Raw genomic sequence first — 18,846 nt, 5'->3', positions numbered from 1 at the left:
ATATTCTCAATAAAATGGACAATGTTAACAGTTTAGCAATCGTGCGCCGTCGTAGAACGCATTGTGTAAAGGAGAACCGCAGGCTTGATTTCAGCTGCTCTCTCGGGTCCGTTCCTCCCCGAGAAGAGAGAGGAGCGCGGGCTCCGGTTCCCGAACAGCTGCTGGCAATCGAGCCTAGGAGAACAACAGCTCACCAGCTTTTGAGCGCACAAAGGATGGGCAGTGTAGTCATCAAAGAATTTCAAGAAATTAATTTACGAAATTTATGGCCACTCAAACATGTTTACACAAAGGTATTGCCGATCTGACTCTCAACACCTTAGCGATACTAAGCCTTCTTAGCTCCTATACATGTCATTGTTAAACAGCTCATAGTATTTGGTGCTTCATCAAGATTCCAACCATTCAGCTGATCAGTGTGGCGATCTTTATCATCTGTTTTCAGGATATTGTATTGAGATTTTGTGGAGAAGTTACCTATTGATCACTCCTTCGAGTGATAGAGTAAGAAAAGAGATGACAAAAACAAGACATTACCTCCAAGACTCCAGCCATCAGCTACCCAGAAAGTTAAAAGATTTTCGTTCAATCAACGAAATAAAAGAACCCTCCATTCACTGCTTTGATATTTATTTTCGTAGCTTAAACAGAGTCGATTTCACATATATTAACTAAGTATAATGTTAAAATATCCACCTACTTTATTAAAGATTTGCTTCATGCTTAGCACTAAATTATTTGTCTATTGGATTCCTTTGAAAACTAAAGTCAATTTATACAACCTTGAACTACATTATGGGATATACTTTACTTCATCATTGCAATTAACAGTCGAAAGTAATCTAAAAATTAATAGTCCCTATCTCTTCTCCTTTAATTAGTCAACCCCTGAACCAATCAGATTGTAAAGTAGCCCTATTCTACTTTGAGCGCTCATTGGCTCTTAGGTTAGTTCCCTTTGGCTGATTGGTTGATGCGATTGCTTCGATTTTCCTTTTTCTACACTCCATTGAAATGCCTTCTGACAAATTTCTTAGATGAGTTCAACTGCCTGTCGATTTCCTGTTGAGTTGCAGAGTCCAATGGATGCAAGCAGTACGTAGCCAAAGTAAAAAAGCGACTTTCGTGGCTTGAATTCCAAGTAGGGTCGGGAAAAGCAAGAGACTGTTAAGACTCTGTTTGACTATTAGTCTATTAGTTTGCAATGCTTAAGAATGTAAAGCAATTATCAGTTGAGTGGGGCCCTCTTTTACTCACTGTAAGCACTTTAGAATCATTTCGTTCCCTCACCAACCGGATGCAAAACTAAAACAAGCATATGCATATGGTAATGTGCATTTTCGTCGAGTTCGCCTTTCCATAGGTATGTTAGCTAAATTTACCCATTATTTCATTTTCAGTCTTGGAAAAAACCGCTGGGATCAAAAAACTGTTGCCTAATAAAAATTCATATGTACAGCATGTGCGACCCTCACCGATAACTATAGGAAAAACCTCTAGAAAGGTTTCCAGTATATTAGATAACGACCTTGATGCTTCAGTTTAATAAATTAAAAACTGTGTATACTCAAAGGACTCGTAAAATAAAACTAAGTTAAACTAACTTAAAACTTTTCCTTTGATCTTCCCTTGATCATTGCCACTTTAAATGATTTGAACTCGGACAGCCTGACGAAGTCTGGGGGTCAAAAGATGTTAAAGGCCGACAGACTGCAAACACTTTCCGACACCCCGAGACTTTCAAACTGCTGCTGGCTTAAATTATACCCTTCGCTCTGCTATTTCACGACACCTTGGGTACAATGAAGATAAACGTGGTGCTAAGATGGCACACATTTTAAGAAAGTTATACATCATAAGGCAGAGAACAAGATTTGTCACATCAGCATTTCATTTCATGGCAATTCTTGTTCATGTTTTATTCTCGTTCTATAAAAGCGTTTTTTTTGGTTTCCGCAGTCGATTGATAGAGGTGTCGAGTGAGCAAAGGTTCATTTTACAGTAAATATAGGGGAAAAATTAGGGGTCTTAGGCTAGTGTCAGTTTAATATAGGTCATAACGGTCCTTCATGAAGCTGTTTCTGGTTTTTCTTTTCACAGACACATCTTACAGTTAACAAGGACACGTCAATAACAAGGTTACCCAAAGGGCCCATCATTCAAAATGGCGGTTAGGAAAATATGGTTAGCTACCGTGCTAAAATATTCACATAAAATGATTCCTTATCCATGTGAACTGCAAAGGTTTTCGCGGTCTATGAAGTGCTACAGCGTCAGGAAAAGCTGTTGTTATTATTGTTGTTTACACATCCTCAGTTGGCTGCTCGACTTGAACCTCAACTGGATTCTTATCTTCATCTCGGGGTGGAAGAATCTGTGGAAGATTAAAGAATACGTCAGTGAGAAGAGGTAGTCTAAGGTATTCGTGGGTGTCAAGGCTCGATATATAACCGCTGTTCAGGAAATATCGCAGCCCCGGCTCCTCCGCCGAAGAGACCACTGGACCCGTGGAATTGCCCCACGAATCCACCCGTCTCTTCTGGGGGTAAGAAGGGAAACAATGACAGGGAAACATCTATTGCAACCTACCTCCCAACGGTGTAGTCCGGTTTAAGACAATTCCGATTCAAGTTTCAACGATAAAAAAAATTTAGCATGTGGGGGGGGGGGGGGGGTTTCTGGAGTCAACGACGAAGCCAGAAAGGTTGCCCAGTCAATTCCCATTCAAAGCATTAATACATTTTAAATCTAGTCAGTCACATTGCAGCGTTGGCAAATCATAATTAAGAAGTGAAGAAAGTATTGGGTCTTACCTCAAATGGTTCACTGACGGATATAATGCAGTCCAACTTGTAGCTGTAGCAACACATCACGTAATGGCCAGCCTCCTCTGGCAGACAGTCGAACAACACTGCGCAGCCGTTCTCGCCGTACTCATCCCCGTCCCCCACGGCCCACTCATACATTTCGTAATCGAAAACATGTTGAAAACCGACCTATAACGAACGGTTTCGCAGCAATGAGTCGCATTACTATTCAGTAAAGGAGTCGATTATCATTGGTATCCACTCCCAAGCTTATCTATCAACTTTCAACGAATTTTTGCCATTTCTTACTTAACTTCACGACTTGTGATGTACGTATCAAATGAATTCAGCTATTGTGGAAGACCATCAAAAGTATAAGGAACAGCTGAGCCCACAAAATTAAACTACAAAATACGAGCAAACCTTTTTTGCGTTTGAGAAGAGAGCAACTTCGCGAGCCAGTTTGCCTCACGCTTGCACTTAAATGCGTCTGCGAGCTACCTCAGGTTAAAGGTCCAAAGAACCTTAATTCCCTGCCTTTATTAGGAAAATCACTTGCTTCGCCGATTCTGATCAATTGTATGTAGTGTCACGGAGGGGAAGGATCGAGACCTAAAGGTCTTTCTACTACTTTTAAACCTCACGTTACGTTGATCATGTTACCAACAAAATCATCAGCCCAAGGAATGAAGACTCTAAAGCGGGAAGACATTATTTAAAAAGGTATAGGAACCATAAAATATGTACAAACCCGGTAGAGACCAATCCAATCCCAGCTGTATGTCTTGTAGTTCTTCACCACGTATACACACAAACCATCCTACACACAGACACACACACAAAAAAAAAAACGGGAGTAGCAGTAAGATACTGCAAATGTATAAGTTAACCATATTTTCTTGTAGCATACATGCGACAGGCACGCAGCCTACAAAAGGCATGAAGTCAGTGTTTCAGCGTAAGCTAATACACAAGACTTGTTCTTTGGTGTTTTCAAGTTCAGGTTAAGTTTTCAGATATGACTGGCCTTTGTTACTAATAAGATCTGGTCCTTCGTATCCGAAGCGCGCCCACTTATTATTTGCAGACCACTGCCTCTCCAATTTCTTTGGTTTTGGTATAGCGAATACCAACCTCGTTGCCGTACCATGGAAGACTCATGAGATCCAACTTCCACGAAATAGGATCCTCCATTGACGAGGTGGAGTCCTGTACGAGGCAAACAAAATAACATCAGCCACTGAGCAATTTCATCGAGAGTCAAACACCGCCCAGGATTGCACTGGTTTAACTTTACCAGAGTCTGCAACTGGTTTAGACACCGGCACATCTTTCTCAACTTATCATATGTTAATAAAACTAATCGTGCCATCAGTCACTCTATGTTCCAGCGCTTTGAACCACGCGTACTTACTGTCGAGCTGCGATTGGCTCCTTGCATTGCTAACCTTTCTTCTGAATGGCTCTTGCGATTTGGCTTCGATATCAAAAAGCGGTATAACATCATTTATATTAAGCCACTCACATTAAGGTTCACTGCAAGCGAGGCACCAACAGGTCTGTGATCACTTGTTTGGTAAGACTGATAAGACACGTAACTCTCCTGTGTAACAGTGTTTTTCCTCTCCTCGGATTCGAGCCACAATACACGATCAGTCCAGGCAGGTTTGCGATATTTTCCACTGTAATGGGATCACAACAAATTTTAGAGTAGTTTTCATATAAATGTCAAAAGCAGTCCAGGAATTAATTGGTTTTTCTCAGTTATACTATGTGATTTGTCTAAAACACTATCGCCACTTCATCAACCAATCAGATGAAAACCAACCCAAACTTATGCAGGGCTCGAAATTAACGCTCGAAAACCCGCAAAATGCGAGTGATATTGATAATATCCTCTAGCAAACGTTTGCGAGTTAAAATCATCCATGTGTCCTAATTATTTGGAGAAAGCTGTTGGAACGCAAGAAGGAATATACGAACGACATGTGAGGAAAATGAAACAGCGGACGCTGAGCGTTTTGTCAGCCACTCACCAACGGTATTATACCGAAGCTCTGTCCCTGCGCATTCGCGTGTTGTTGTTGTTCCTCGTCGTTTCGGGGCTATCATTTTTATTACACATGTCAAATATAACTTCTTTCTTCAAGAGTGTCAGTGTCGGTGGCGATGAATTTGCTAGTAGTCTGACCAGTTTGCAAGTGGGAAAAAAATCTCACCAGCAGAACTTTGCCAGTGAAACAAAAAGTTAACTTCGAGCCCTATCATGGTCGTTTGTATGTATGTAATTCGAATTCTCATTGGCTCCGTATGTTCTCCATCTTTGATCTGATCGGTCATTGTGAATTCCTCAGCTTTGGTTGACGGTTCTCTCTATGAGTAATGTGACCTACCTTTCTGTGTCCCATTGATCTGTTCCAGGTTTGTATTTGTAAGTGGGTGGAAAGGTAAGCCCTCCTTCTTGGAATTTTTCAAAATATTTGCCGTCTTTCTGACCTTGTAAGAGCTGAGGAAAGAAAAGAGCCAAACACATTACGATATCTAATAAGGATTTATGTCTAACGGTCTGAATAACTTACAGACCCAAAGTACCAGGGTAACTAACGACACAACAAAAACCTCGTCGTCTTCTTAACGCCAAAGGGAAAGAGAGGGGGAAGATAAAAGGGGAGGGGGGAGGCAGGGAGAAAGAGGGGGAGGCAGGGAGAGAGGGGGAGGTAGGGAGAGAGGCAGGGAGAGAGGCAGGGAGAGAGGGGGGAGGCAGGGAGAGAGGCAGGGAGAGAGGCAGGGAGAGAGGGGGAGGCAGGGAGAGAGGCAGGGAGAGAGGGGGGAGGCAGGGAGAGAGGCAGGGAGAGAGGCAGGGAGAGAGGCAGGGAGAGAGGCAGGGAGAGAGGCAGGGAGAGAGGCAGGGAGAGAGGCAGGGAGAGAGGCAGGGAGAGAGGCAGGGAGAGAGGCAGGGAGAGAGGCAGGGAGAGAGGCAGGGAGAGAGGCAGGGAGAGAGGCAGGGAGAGAGGGGGGAGGCAGGGAGAGAGGCAGGGAGAGAGGGGGGAGGCAGGAAGAGAGGCAGGGAGAGAGGCAGGGAGAGAGGCAGGGAGAGAGGGGGGAGGCAGGGAGAGAGGCAGGGAGAGAGGCAGGGAGAGAGGGGGGAGGCAGGGAGAGAGGCAGGGAGAGAGGCAGGAAGAGAGGCAGGGAGAGAGGGGGGAGGCAGGGAGAGAGGGGGGAGGCAGGGAGAGAGGCAGGGAGAGAGGCAGGGAGAGAGGCAGGGAGAGAGGCAGGGAGAGAGGGGGGAGGCAGGGAGAGAGGCAGGGAGAGAGGCAGGGAGAGAGGGGGGAGGCAGGGAGAGAGGCAGGGAGAGAAGGGGGAGGCAGGGAGAGAGGCAGGGAGAGAGGCAGGGAGAGAGGGGGGAGGCAGGGAGAGAGGCAGGGAGAGAGGCAGGGAGAGAGGGGGGAGGCAGGGAGAGAGGCAGGGAGAGAGGCAGGGAGAGAGGCAGGGAGAGAGGGGGGAGGCAGGGAGAGAGGCAGGGAGAGAGGCAGGGAGAGAGGCAGGGAGAGAGGCAGGGAGAGAGGCAGGGAGAGAGGCAGGGAGAGAGGGGGGAGGCAGGGAGAGAGGCAGGGAGAGAGGCAGGGAGAGAGGTAGGGAGATAGGGGGGAGGCAGGGAGAGAGGCAGGGAGAGAGGCAGGGAGAGAGGCAGGGAGAGAGGCAGGGAGAGAGGGGGGAGGCAGGGAGAGAGGCAGGGAGAGAGGCAGGGAGAGAGGGGGGAGGCAGGGAGAGAGGCAGGGAGAGAGGCAGGGAGAGAGGGGGGAGGCAGGGAGAGAGGCAGGGAGAGAGGCAGGGAGAGAGGCAGGGAGAGAGGCAGGGAGAGAGGCAGGGAGAGAGGCAGAGAGAGAGGGGGGAGGCAGGGAGAGAGGCAGGGAGAGAGGCAGGGAGAGAGGTAGGGAGATAGGGGGGAGGCAGGGAGAGAGGCAGGGAGAGAGGCAGGGAGAGAGGCAGGGAGAGAGGCAGGGAGAGAGGGGGGAGGCAGGGAGAGAGGCAGGGAGAGAGGGGGGAGGCAGGGAGAGAGGCAGGGAGAGAGGCAGGGAGAGAGGCAGGGAGAGAGGCAGGGAGAGAGGCAGGGAGAGAGGCAGGGAGAGAGGCAGGGAGAGAGGGGGGAGGCAGGGAGAGAGGCAGGGAGAGAGGCAGGGAGAGAGGGGGGAGGCAGGGAGAGAGGCAGGGAGAGAGGCAGGGAGAGAGGCAGGGAGAGAGGCAGGGAGAGAGGCAGGGAGAGAGGCAGAGAGAGAGGGGGGAGGCAGGGAGAGAGGCAGGGAGAGAGGCAGGGAGAGAGGTAGGGAGATAGGGGGGAGGCAGGGAGAGAGGCAGGGAGAGAGGCAGGGAGAGAGGCAGGGAGAGAGGCAGGGAGAGAGGGGGGAGGCAGGGAGAGAGGCAGGGAGAGAGGCAGGGAGAGAGGTAGGGAGATAGGGGGGAGGCAGGGAGAGAGGCAGGGAGAGAGGCAGGGAGAGAGGCAGGGAGAGAGGCAGGGAGAGAGGGGGGAGGCAGGGAGAGAGGCAGGGAGAGAGGCAGGGAGAGAGGGGGGAGGCAGGGAGAGAGGCAGGGAGAGAGGCAGGGAGAGAGGCAGGGAGAGAGGGGGGAGGCAGGGAGAGAGGCAGGGAGAGAGGCAGGGAGAGAGGCAGGGAGAGAGGCAGGGAGAGAGGCAGGGAGAGAGGCAGAGAGAGAGGGGGGAGGCAGGGAGAGAGGCAGGGAGAGAGGCAGGGAGAGAGGTAGGGAGATAGGGGGGAGGCAGGGAGAGAGGCAGGGAGAGAGGCAGGGAGAGAGGCAGGGAGAGAGGCAGGGAGAGAGGGGGGAGGCAGGGAGAGAGGCAGGGAGAGAGGGGGGAGGCAGGGAGAGAGGCAGGGAGAGAGGCAGGGAGAGAGGCAGGGAGAGATGCAGGGAGAGAGGCAGGGAGAGAGGCAGGGAGAGAGGCAGGGAGAGAGGGGGGAGGCAGGGAGAGAGGTAGGGAGAGAGGGGGGAGGCAGGGAGAGAGGGGGCAGGCAGGGAGAGAGGGGGGATTAGAAGGAATGAAAAGAGAGAGAGCCTGAAAACAAGATTGCAGTGACAGGGACGAGGTTAAATGAGGGTTAGGGGTGTGAAGGATCCTTGGGTGAAAGTGACTCTCTGTTGTAATGAAAAAGCAATTAATCAAAATCTAGATTAATCAGGCATGCCTCTAGATCTCTTAGGGGTCATAGGGTAAGAAAACCTAACAATAAAATCTTATCTAAGTCCATAGATGATAAATAAATACACAACCAAAGGCAAACCAATAGAGAGGATCGAAAATCACACTCGTTTTCTAGAAACAAGCTGCTAAAAAGTCTTAAGTAATCGCAAAGTTGAATCCTCCATCTTTAATAAATTAAGGTGGACAGCAGCTTGCAGCACAATGAGAAGAAGTTAAAAAACAGCAACAAAAAACATGAGAGACAAAAGAATAACAAACCGTCATGTGACTGATAAAAACACCAAAAGGATCCGTCCCTTAATGGGTAGAATGACATTTACGTATGATGCACGATCCTCGCAGTAGAGAGCGCTATTTATGCAATAGCGAAAATCAGACCTGAAAAAAATCAGGCCTGTACGAGATTCGAACCACTGACCTCTGCGATACTAGTGCAGCTCTGGTCGCAGAGGTCAGTGGTTCGAATCCCGTACAGGCCTCATTTTTTTCAGGTCTGATTTTCACTATTGCATAAATAGCGCTCTCTACTGCGAGGATCGTGCATCATACGTATCTACAACCGCAGTTCAAAATATATGAACTTCATATACTCATTGTATCAGAATGACATTTATTAACAACCTCCGGTTAATATAGTACTCTTCTTTAAAATTACCCTTCAAAGTAAGGCACTGTTTAAAATACAGAAATGTTACAATTGAACAGAAAAGTCGTTAAACCTACTGAATAAAAGCCCTAAAAAGTAGCTAACTCGATTACTAAGATTTGAGTAGCTTTAGTTGGTACAGCCACAGTTATCATGAATCAAATCTTCAACACTTGACTTAATTTCTATGTTGTAGTTCCATCGATCAACGACTGAAGGCAAACTCATTGTCTACCCAACAGACTGTTATTCTAAGTTTCTTGCCACCTAAATACAATTATCTATGTCGCTAAATGATACTCAAAACGTCGATATATACACAATGTAGCTCCTCTAAGCTATTTTTAAACGAGCATTACTTTATAACTCGCTGTGCCTCACTTTTTAGTGCACCAAAAATGTTCAGGCTTTAATTATCTCCAGGGATCGTTGTTTGCACTGGTGCTACTGTGCATTCTTCATTGGAACCTCCACATTTCCAACCACTGGGTCCTTTAGGCTCCAAGCAGATGAAGCAGAAATCTTGACCGCAGCGACAGTGCATGTGCTTACAATTCCGCACATGCTCAATCATCATGCCACACGACACACAGGCCCGAACGGAGGGGGATCCCACCACTCCAACGATAGTCTTCCTGGGACAATTCCGAAGGATCTTGAGACGTTTATCCTCACTCCAGCAGTCTTCATTTCCTAAGATGCAAGCGAATTATTTGAGAGTGTGAAAATCATAATAGAGAAGTTATTGAAAGCGTTGAGATAAATTTTTCTCTACAAGTCACCGACTGCAGCACCTCCCACTTTTGCAAACAAGTCCTCAAGTAGCCGGAGTATCATTCTCATGGATGGTGAATTCCCGCGCCCCCCTTCCAAGCCCCCGTCAAAACTGACCAGATCAAACAAAGGGGAAAAGAGGGAGGGATAGGGTGGGAGAACGCTTGAAAACTACCGTGACGAACTGCTGATAAATGACCGCCACCAAACTACTCGAAAATACTAACAAATGCCAACTGGAATGAAGTTGCGATGTCTCACGTGAGCTTGCATTTACAACCTAGACCAATGGCAAAAAAAACGCCAGCTAAGCGTGTGACTTGTTAACTTTGATAAATTTTCATGGGATGAATCATATTTACAAAAAAAACTACGCACCACACTCGGTCATGCTGTTATTATTCCATTTGTGAAGACAATGCCAGCAAAACTCGAAAGCTTCGCTTTTATCCTTGCTGCAAACAAGGCAAACCACTCGTACCAGCTTTTTATCGCTTCGTTGCACCATAGAGTTGCATTTTGGACATTCTTGAATTCCCATGCCCTTGACCAGATAGTTCCGGGAGATTTTGTTTTCAAACTCTTTAATTTCTTCCTCTGACAAAACAGCCAAGCGACGAACGTCTATGTAGTCCCACTCTTTGCGGCAATAAACCGGTGGTTTGTCTTGGCTCATGTAGGGACACAGAAATTGGGACCGGCCTACATCTAAGATGCTACGGCAGTAGGCTGTAAGAGATTCTGGAGCTGAGAAAGAAATATATATGTACCGTTCAACAGTAATTTACCAACTGGCCAAATTTCTCCTTAATATGCATTATTTGGAAGGGGATAAACGAAGTAACCGAACTTAGATATTTCCCGAGTAAACAAGTTGGCAACAGGACGTCATTCATGCGAGCCATCATATTGTTGACTAAAGGCCGTGTTAGTCCAGAGATTTGTTCTTGCACACCATAAGCGTCTATGAATTTAGATGAATGAAACAGAGGAAAAGGATGATGGTAAGCGTATGGAAGCGGTTGATGAAAAAGAAGAAGTTTCCCCTCCTTCTCCCCTCCAGTCACAACCGCGTTCCCCTTGCTTGCCAGTGTCGTGTTTCTTTAACTTCATAAAATAATTTCCTAGCTACAGTAGAGCGACTGAGCAACAGTTGGGCACTCTCTTCTATGTTCAATGCAAAACGGCAAGACCGGAGTAGTGAAGATTTTTTTTTTTTTTTTTTGAGAAAAATGTTCGACTCTCTTTTCAATGAATAATCATTAAGTACATTGTAACTTCCTTAGTTGTAATACTTCAGGTTACTTGACAATATATGGAGAATTCTCCCCCGTAGTGGTTTGTGGAGGCCTCCTCGTGTTTATATTATTTGTTTTGTTTTGTTTTTTTTTTTTCGAATATCACGCAATACTTAACAGAGATACATAAAATTAAAACAGAGATGCATGAAATAACAACATCGCGTTAAGTTACATTACAATGATAGATTACCTACAATGGTACATTTCGTTATAGTACTGCTTTACTAAAACGGACGCTGTTACTGACAGTTCTACAACAGATAACTACAATTTACTTCAGGGATGAGGATTGTACTGATAAATAGTTATAGAAGTTAATTGAATCAAACAGCCAAGAAACACAAGACCTGAAGATTGGTAAGGATTAAATCTTACTTATAGCATGCCCGCAAGGCATCTTAGCTCTCTTGTTTTCAGGATCATCATCCCACGTGATCATATCCGGGTCATTGCTCAGTTCCACTGCGTCATCCAATTCTTTCTCTGGTGGAATTGATTGTTCAGATCCACCGAGTAGACGAAGAACCAAGAAGACGTTGGACTCATTTTGAACTCCGTAATCTGACAAACGTTTACCTATCTCCAATTGTTTTGTGGTATAAATTGCGCGCATTTGGTCCACCGGTATGCCCTTCTTTTGAGAAATCATGGTAAAGAATTCCTTGACCGTTGCATCCTAAGTTAAAGAAGAAAACATTTTGAGACTTGAGCTGGCGTGAATGTAAACTTTTGCGTTTTACTTTTGACAGCCACCTTACCTTGTGAATATTTATGGTAGTAATGTCTCGTCTTATGCCGTACACGAATATTTGGATTAATCCCGATGCCATCGAGTATTGTATATCTGCAGAGAAATAATGAATCAAGATTTACTGGGCTTGAACTTTGGTAAACTATACAATCTTTAGAAAGCGTGCTCACCTTCGATGCTCACTCACAACCCAATAAACACGCGACCAGAGACTACACGATCTTGCCCACACATCAACTTTGGTGAAACTGAAAGTTTTTAAAGTGGATGATAATAATATAGCCCCATACAAAGCAGTGATGTCACGTATGGGATAATCCCCAAGTTGTACTGTCGTGACCCACTGGATTTCGAATATTGAGAGAAGCATGCACAACTTAAAACACCTATTCTGCCTCCTATTTATATCCTTAAATAAGTGTGCCTTTTATTTTGAACTCGAGTTTCTTCCTATTCGTTAAAAGACAATTACTTAGATATAAGAATTTGAGAATATACAATGATTTGCACTCGCACTACGTAACCAAACTCTTTCGAACTTTATCTCGCTTACTCTTTCCTTTCCACCCTCAGCCAAGTTCTTTGTTGCATTCTAGTTATTCTTTAATTTTTATTTCTTCTCTCTGAGAAAACAGTCATGAATTTTGAAGGATTCTGTGGCCCACGTTTTGTATGAAACATTCAGTGAATAAGTGGCGTGACTTTTGTTATGCGTGAGATCATTTTCTAGGAAAACAACGAAGGGGATTTACCTACGGGGGTTTTCCCATTCGCACCTGCAAACATGAAAAGAATAGGGAAATTAGCTAAAAATTAACAGAAGCAGAGGACAATTTGTATTTGGCACTGCGATACATATAATGAATCTCAGCAGATTTCCACCATGTTCAGTCTGAAGAAGCGTTACCTTATCTTTCTGGATGAACACACGGTGAATTCATCCGGAAAGATAAGGTAGCGCTTCTTCAAACTGAACATGGTGGAAATCTGCTGAGATTCTTCATGTGTATTGCGGTGCCAAATACAAATTTTCCTCTCCTTCTGTATTTTTTATCTAATTTTCCTATGATTTTCATTTCAACGTCTTAGCTCTGAAGGGAAATTTCCCTTGTCCTTGTTGACCCTTGTTCTCCTTGGGTTTTTTCCCTGGGAAAATCCCTTAGATTGGGCGTTGTATAATATTATAATGCTGAACACAAACTGAAACAGACACCAAATGCACAGATAAGTCAGTACTTGCACGCAATGAGCTTGAAGAGAGATTTCATTTCAAGGTGAGAAAACGTACCGTTTCAAACTTATGTATGCCCGAGTTCCGTAGCGAATACTCTTTTATTAGCCTGTAATTGCAGCGACTTTCAAAAGTCCTACTAAGTGAACAATGAAATACCGGTAGTCATTCATAATCTATCAAGCCTGAGACTTACCGTATTCAAAAACACCCACACGCTCTTTTTGTGCTTAACACTGCAAAACCGTGTTACGTGAAATTTTGATCTTCTCGGTGCGGACGAAATCAGCTAGTGCGCTTTCGACTCATGTGACTAAGATCTCTAGAATCTGCAAAACGTTTGAAAGATGTGTAAAACTTCCAAATATGTTGGAAATGAAATAGGGAGTGACTGAGGACAGGGGAAGTAGCCAGATTCAAGTTGGATTGCTAAGGAGCTGCTTTGCTTCGCGGAAATCATTGTGTCTTAGTTGCATGACTTCGCCTGTGTCACATTTTCGATATCGATTCTCTTTTAGGCTTCCATCGTCTAACAGCTCTCCCATCTCATAGGCATTGTATATATATATACAAGTCGATGGCACAATTAATTGTGATCTTTTCCTTAAAAGGTGCATGCAACATCTATTTCTTAGGGACTGGTCATTATTTATCGGAAGGGGGGCTGGTGCAAATAGGGGGGCCACCATTTTTTATGCATGGCTTAAAGGGGGGGGGGCATTCAAAAATATGCAAAAGTTTTTGCCAGGAAAAATGTTAAAAGCTGCATCTAGATGCCATTAACAAATACAGCCTATTAAAATAGCTTTATACATAACCACCATAACCTTGGAAAATATGGAACAAAAAAGGCAAAGCTGGAAGCAATTAAAGAAAGTGTCATCCAAGAACTTGCTAAACGCATTGAGAGAGAGGAGGATGGGAAGAGTGACAATCAGTCGTATTCTGATTCACTCAGTAGTGAATCAGAAGACGACTCAGAGGAAGAAGACTGTGTCTTTGCAGAGATTGGTATTTCAAGCTCTGAAGAGGAAAAGGAGTCGACTGAAGAAGAAGAAATGATTGAGAGCACCGAGAACTTTAATGTTAATACGACAATTGTCTACACACTGTCTGGGAGAAGAGCAACTCAAATCCAAATTTAAGGTAGCTTTAAATAGAATGTCTATCAGTTGGACATGGTGACTTGATAAATAGATACTTTTTGTTTCATGCATGCCCGAGGACAAGGGGGAATGGGAAGGGGGGGTCAGCAAAAATCATGTTAAAGTAAAAGGGGGGGTCAGCAAAAATGAAGCATGGCATATTTTACATTGCACCAGCCACCCCCCCTCCCGATAAATAATGACCAGTCCCTTAACATAATAAAAGGGCAAGGTGCAAGTAAGTCGTCGAACTCAACTCATAAATAGGAGCCAATGAAAATGTTTGTTGAATTCAGAATTTCAGTGATTTACAAATATTTCAGGGTACAGAAGGAGCTAAAACAAGTGCAGTCCTTGAGGCCTCATGGAATTGAGGTAACACTTCCATCCGACAGTCTCCAGTTATGGGAGGCTGTAGTACCAGGTCCTGAAGATTCACTCTACAAAGGTGAAGAGATTTTATTACTTGGGCATTCTCACATCCTGTATGAGAAAAGTTCTCATTAGATATTTGTGTCTTTCTTTCAGGAGGGCGGTTCAAAGTTCAAGTTTATGTACCGTATCCTTTAGATCAGCTGGCTTTTTATTTGAGGTATTTTGGTGAGGTTTGGGGAAGTGCTACGACTAAGGGCCTTTTCCCAGCACTTCTGTCAGTGACATGACGTCTTGCCGGCAGAGGGAATCAGTCATGTTTTTCTGTGTCGTCGGACATTGTAGCTATATAAAATGTAGGTTCGTACTCTTTCAAACTCAAAATTGACCGATTTGCTTTTTCAATGCATTTTTGAGCAAGCTTTCTATGATTTATGCTTTAGAAAATAGTTTGAAAAAATAAAAAAATCATTGAATTACTTGAATAAATGGACAGAACCGTGGGTAGATATGTTTTTGAAACTTTGCAAACCGTTCAGATTTCAATAGTGAAAAGTGGTGGTCATCAAACTCGCTTATGAGGCACGAGCACATACATATAAATTTATATAGGAGTGTTTATAATGGCTAATCACAACTTGTTCAGAAGTAGCTGAGCATTTTTGAAATCAATGTCGAGGGAACACACGAAAAAGAGTAATGCCATCCATCTGTCAAAGAGCTGGGGCTTAAGAAGTAACGAAACCATTTTCAGCAATATGTTGGGGCGACTCGTTTATCTATGCAACTAAATGTTACTCAATATGATGGTTAACTTAATTGCTATTGCAAAGGCATTGGGGCTCTTGGAACCGTATCATTGTAAACTGTTATCCTTACTATCATTGTTGTTAATCTCTTTGGTTATTTATTTTTATCACTACGACGTTTAATTCTTAACTAATATCTTATCGCCTAAGTGAAAACTACCCTCTTGAACCACCAACGGTAATACTTTGAAATAAATGTTTTACTTCAGTGCGAACGACTGACCGTCATAGCTACAAAGAAACTAGTTTCCCGGCCTTCTCGTGATCTTGTTTTCTTATTGAGTTTTGAAATTTTGAAACTAGTTTCACTATTAGTTGCAAAGGTTCTTTAAATGAAACTGTACTACAACATAAAAGCCCTGAGCAGAACTTAAACCTGATTAATTAAAAACAAAAAACAAAAAAATTGGTCTTGCTCCCACACGAATATAGTACATGCATGTAAGCCGCTGCAAAATGATAGCATATCTACTTATTTAGCTATTTATTCATTAGCTCTTGCTTTGTTTCTTAGGGTTAGGTAGATAGGAACAACTTTTGTTCTTTGTGATTAATTTCTGATTACACTGCATTAGATCTTTTAATATCATGGTGATCATTACTATACATAGCTGACTACTTGTATTCTGATTTACTAACATTTCTGGTCCAAAAGAGAAGGTCTGAAGACTTAAGGAACAAGAGAATTAGAGGGGACAAAGTTTCTATGGATATTTTTTTTTTATTTCTCACTGCCAGGTACGTTTCCTGCCTCCCATTTATCACATCAATGTGAGTCCATCAACTGGTCACGTGTGCCTGGGATTCCTGACTGGTGAGAACTGGTTACCAACCCGTTGTATTAGAGATGTATTGAGTGGTGTGTTTGCTCTACTTATCAAACCTGAGCCAGAGAATGCTGCTGACCAGACTCTGCTGAATATGTTCCATAACAACAAACTGCTTTATGAAGCCAAGGCCAGATCGAGCGCCCAGAATCGCCAAGATGATCTAACTGCATACATTTAAAAGATAAACGCCAGTCAGACCTATTACTTGAATATTGTAGAAAAATGTTTTTTCGTCTAGTCTGGAGGAAAAAAATCTTTCTACATTTCTTTACCGAGCTCAAAAATTACCATCTTTCTTATTCTTTACTTGAATATTGTTTGTCAAGTTATAACTCTTTTTTGCTGCTAATAGTATTACTAACCCAATCATGTATAGCAATTTTGCAACTTTGACTGAGGTCTGAAACTAATTGACCTTATAAATAAAAGTAGAAATCCTCTTTTCCCTGTCAAATGTTATACTAAGTGAGCGTTTTGCGATTCAAAACTTGTTTCCATTTTCGTATTGCAAGTGCAAAAGTACCTGGAAAGTGGCACGGTATTTCACTCTGATCAGGAAATTTAGTACTATACACCACTTTCATAAATGGCTGCCGGATTAATATTCTTTTGTTTAAATTTAAATTTGCCTGGGTGGCCTCGCTTGAGATAATGTATTCTTTTGAATTTTGTACTGGAGAACGAGGCCACCTAGGCAAATTTAAATTTAAACAAAAGAATATTGATCCAGCAGCCATTTATGAAAGTGGTCTATTTCCCTTCCTGGACGCGAGGTGTCTCCTTTGCAGCTGTTTTTATTTGGCCCTAAACTGCTTGAATTGTAAGTTTGAAGCTTTCCAAAGATTTATCCAAGGAAAAAGCAACATCTTCACCAATATTTGTAACCACGTGATGATAGAATTCCACATGCAGTTATGCAATCCTCTGCGCTTGCAATGTATCACATTAGTAACATCAGTGAAACAATTACTGTTACATGGAGAATTCTTTGAATTAATACATTACTTTCAAAGTTATTCCGGGAAGAAACAGTGGACAACTCCACTCGATACTAAGAAGCGGGAAGCGACCATTTTTGTATTTTTCTTTTGTCAAATAGTAAATGAAGTTGTAAAGTAGGTTGTAAGTTGGAATAAAACTATCATCCTCCTCCTCCTCCTAAGATTTTAATGAAACGAGCCTTTTAATTACAGCAAATAGGAGGAAAGATGTCAGTGATTTCATATCATGAGCAATCATCGAGCCCAGCCCGCAAGTGAAGCCCAAACTTAACCAAGGAGACGTTTAAAATATTTTTTTTTCCCAAAAAGACGTTTACAACCAATCGAAAATAACTTTCTCTATCCCTAAAATAATCACTTTTTTTCTCGAGGGACTTCTTCAAGTCCTTTTCGGTTTCACTCAAGTACCACATTTGCCCGGTCGCATATGTCCATGTGTGTCAGTCAGTCAGCGGAATCACCACTGACTGTGGTAAGTAACTCATGTATAGGGTATTATTATGTCTCAATACATATTATGTCCTATACTTTACATACATATGATGTCCTAACACTACATGCAACATACAGCGCTATATACAGCTATGCAGAATTACATACAGCTATACAGGGCTATACACAGCTATAAACAGCTATACAGGGCTATACACAGCCATACAGGGCTATACACTGCTACACTGGGCTATACATAGCTATACAGGGCTCTACACTGCCAAACAGGGCTATACAGAGCTATACAGGACTATACACAGCTATACAGGGCTATACACAATTATACAGGGCTATATACAGCTTTACACTCTTACGCACGTTTATTGGATTACATCATGTAATCAGGCTAGCCGACTTGCGGTAAAAACTAAAAAGGAGTGCACGATTTGTCTCAGCTAAGGAAACGAGCTAAACTACAAATCTTACGACAGAAAACACAACTAAAAACTGACAGGGACTCAACGATCGTGACTTACTAATTCCGAGAACACCTTTGCGACGTGGAGAGGAATGACAAGGACACATCGAAACCAGTCGCCAAACATTTTAATTTACCTAATCATTCTAAGCAACATATGGCAATCTGCGGTCTTTCCTTACACTTAGGTAGCACGGAAAGCCGTAAAACTCTTGAACAAAAGCTCATCTTTCAAACCGGCAGTCTAAATCCCACAGGTTTCAACGAACGCTTTTCATTCCACTAATTTATTCGTGTTTTTCTCGTTGCCATGTTCCCACCAATAACGTAGCTTCATTTTCTGCCTTTAAAAGCACACACGACCCACAATTCCTCTATTCGCTCCGATGAAGGGCTAACGCTCGAACCGTCAGCTTTTATAATCGTAACGGTCACCATTTCAACTTTGTTAATATATTCAAATTAGATCGTGACTTACGTCTGATCTTGACTCCGGGGATGAGAAAACTCCAGGTTGTAAAAAATCTCCGAAGGACTCCTATAAAACACCTCTTTACTCCAGGGGAAACACCTTAAAACTAATATGTTTGCGTGAAAAAAGGCATAATATACCTCTATGACGTAAAGAAAACTAAACTGCAACAACTCTTTGCGGCTAACCGAAAAAGAATATTTCATAATCACGTAATCAAAACGAAACAAAGCTATATTTTAAGAAAACAAAAAGTCGTATAATGTTCTGAAGCGTTCTTTGTACAGCAACGTGACAGCTCTACACACTACACAGCTATAAAGGGTTATATTTATACACAGCTCCACACAGCTATACTGGGCTATACTGGGCTATACACCGTTATACACGGCTATGGACAGCTATACACGGCTATACACGGCTACACACAGCTATACATAGTTCTACGCAGCTATACCTAGCTACCCAGGGCTACACAAAGCTATACAGGTCTATACACAGCTATACAGGGCTCTACAGAGCTATACAGGGCTACACACAGCGATACAGGGATATACACAGGTATACACGGCTATCCTCAGC

The 18,846-nt window shown here is 43.3% G+C and overlaps 3 protein-coding genes and 1 long non-coding RNA gene across 4 annotated transcripts; 2 read left to right on the top strand and 2 right to left on the bottom strand.

Annotated features, from left to right (window-relative positions):
• Positions 1 to 613: 613 nt before the first annotated feature.
• Positions 614 to 5,434, bottom strand: LOC148717256 (inositol polyphosphate 5-phosphatase K-like). The gene is made up of 6 exons (XM_088742477.1): positions 5,201 to 5,434; positions 4,333 to 4,489; positions 3,942 to 4,016; positions 3,559 to 3,627; positions 2,814 to 2,996; positions 614 to 2,374 (listed from the first exon to the last, which is right to left on the bottom strand). Exons 1-6 carry the CDS (start codon positions 5,338 to 5,340, stop codon positions 2,303 to 2,305), a joined length of 696 nt encoding a protein of 231 aa, XP_088598603.1. The 5' UTR covers positions 5,341 to 5,434; the 3' UTR covers positions 614 to 2,302.
• Positions 2,370 to 4,960, top strand: LOC148717257 (uncharacterized). The gene is made up of 2 exons (XR_015994445.1): positions 2,370 to 2,545; positions 3,895 to 4,960. It is a non-coding gene; the product is annotated as an uncharacterized LOC148717257 (long non-coding RNA).
• Positions 5,435 to 8,611: 3,177 nt separating the features above from the next.
• On the bottom strand, positions 8,612 to 11,817 carry LOC111344486 (uncharacterized). Its single transcript, XM_022951724.2, has 5 exons — positions 11,665 to 11,817; positions 11,502 to 11,587; positions 11,119 to 11,419; positions 9,821 to 10,189; positions 8,612 to 9,361 (listed from the first exon to the last, which is right to left on the bottom strand). Exons 2-5 carry the CDS (start codon positions 11,571 to 11,573, stop codon positions 9,078 to 9,080), a joined length of 1,026 nt encoding a protein of 341 aa, XP_022807459.2. The 5' UTR covers positions 11,574 to 11,587; positions 11,665 to 11,817; the 3' UTR covers positions 8,612 to 9,077.
• An 800-nt stretch (positions 11,818 to 12,617) lies between these two features.
• Positions 12,618 to 17,036, top strand: LOC111345607 (uncharacterized). Its single transcript, XM_022952892.2, has 5 exons — positions 12,618 to 12,768; positions 14,194 to 14,318; positions 14,399 to 14,429; positions 15,202 to 15,229; positions 15,790 to 17,036. The coding sequence occupies exons 1-5, from the start codon at positions 12,740 to 12,742 to the stop codon at positions 16,057 to 16,059; spliced, it is 483 nt and encodes a 160-aa protein (XP_022808627.2). The 5' UTR covers positions 12,618 to 12,739; the 3' UTR covers positions 16,060 to 17,036.
• Positions 17,037 to 18,846: the final 1,810 nt, after the last annotated feature.

Source organism: Stylophora pistillata, chromosome 13 (genome assembly GCF_964205215.1).
Source record: "Stylophora pistillata chromosome 13, jaStyPist1.2, whole genome shotgun sequence".
NCBI classification, from domain to species: Eukaryota; Metazoa; Cnidaria; class Anthozoa; order Scleractinia; family Pocilloporidae; genus Stylophora; species Stylophora pistillata.
The sequence above is the reverse complement of the archived record's forward strand: the minus strand, read 5'-3'. Positions and strand labels throughout refer to the sequence as shown.

Bases quoted from the DNA above. Each gene is read 5' to 3' on its own strand.
- LOC148717256 (XM_088742477.1), bottom strand. From the start codon at position 5,340: ATGTGTTTGGCTCTTTTCTTTCCTCAGCTCTTACAAGGTCAGAAAGAC. The intron at 3,628-3,941 runs GTTGGTATTCGC...GTCTGTGTGTAG, and splicing joins TTCCATGGTACGGCAACGAG to GATGGTTTGTGTGTATACGT. The intron at 2,997-3,558 runs GTTTGTACATAT...CGTTCGTTATAG, and splicing joins ATTGGATTGGTCTCTACCGG to GTCGGTTTTCAACATGTTTT.
- LOC111344486 (XM_022951724.2), bottom strand. From the start codon at position 11,573: ATGGCATCGGGATTAATCCAAATATTCGTGTACGGCATAAGACGAGAC. The intron at 10,190-11,118 runs GTAAGATTTAAT...TTTCTTTCTCAG, and splicing joins GCCTTGCGGGCATGCTATAA to CTCCAGAATCTCTTACAGCC. The intron at 9,362-9,820 runs GTGCGTAGTTTT...CTTGCATCTTAG, and splicing joins TAACAGCATGACCGAGTGTG to GAAATGAAGACTGCTGGAGT.
- LOC111345607 (XM_022952892.2), top strand. From the start codon at position 12,740: ATGAGCTTGAAGAGAGATTTCATTTCAAG. The intron at 12,769-14,193 runs GTGAGAAAACGT...CAAATATTTCAG, and splicing joins AAGAGAGATTTCATTTCAAG to GGTACAGAAGGAGCTAAAAC. The intron at 15,230-15,789 runs GTAATACTTTGA...TCTCACTGCCAG, and splicing joins ACCCTCTTGAACCACCAACG to GTACGTTTCCTGCCTCCCAT.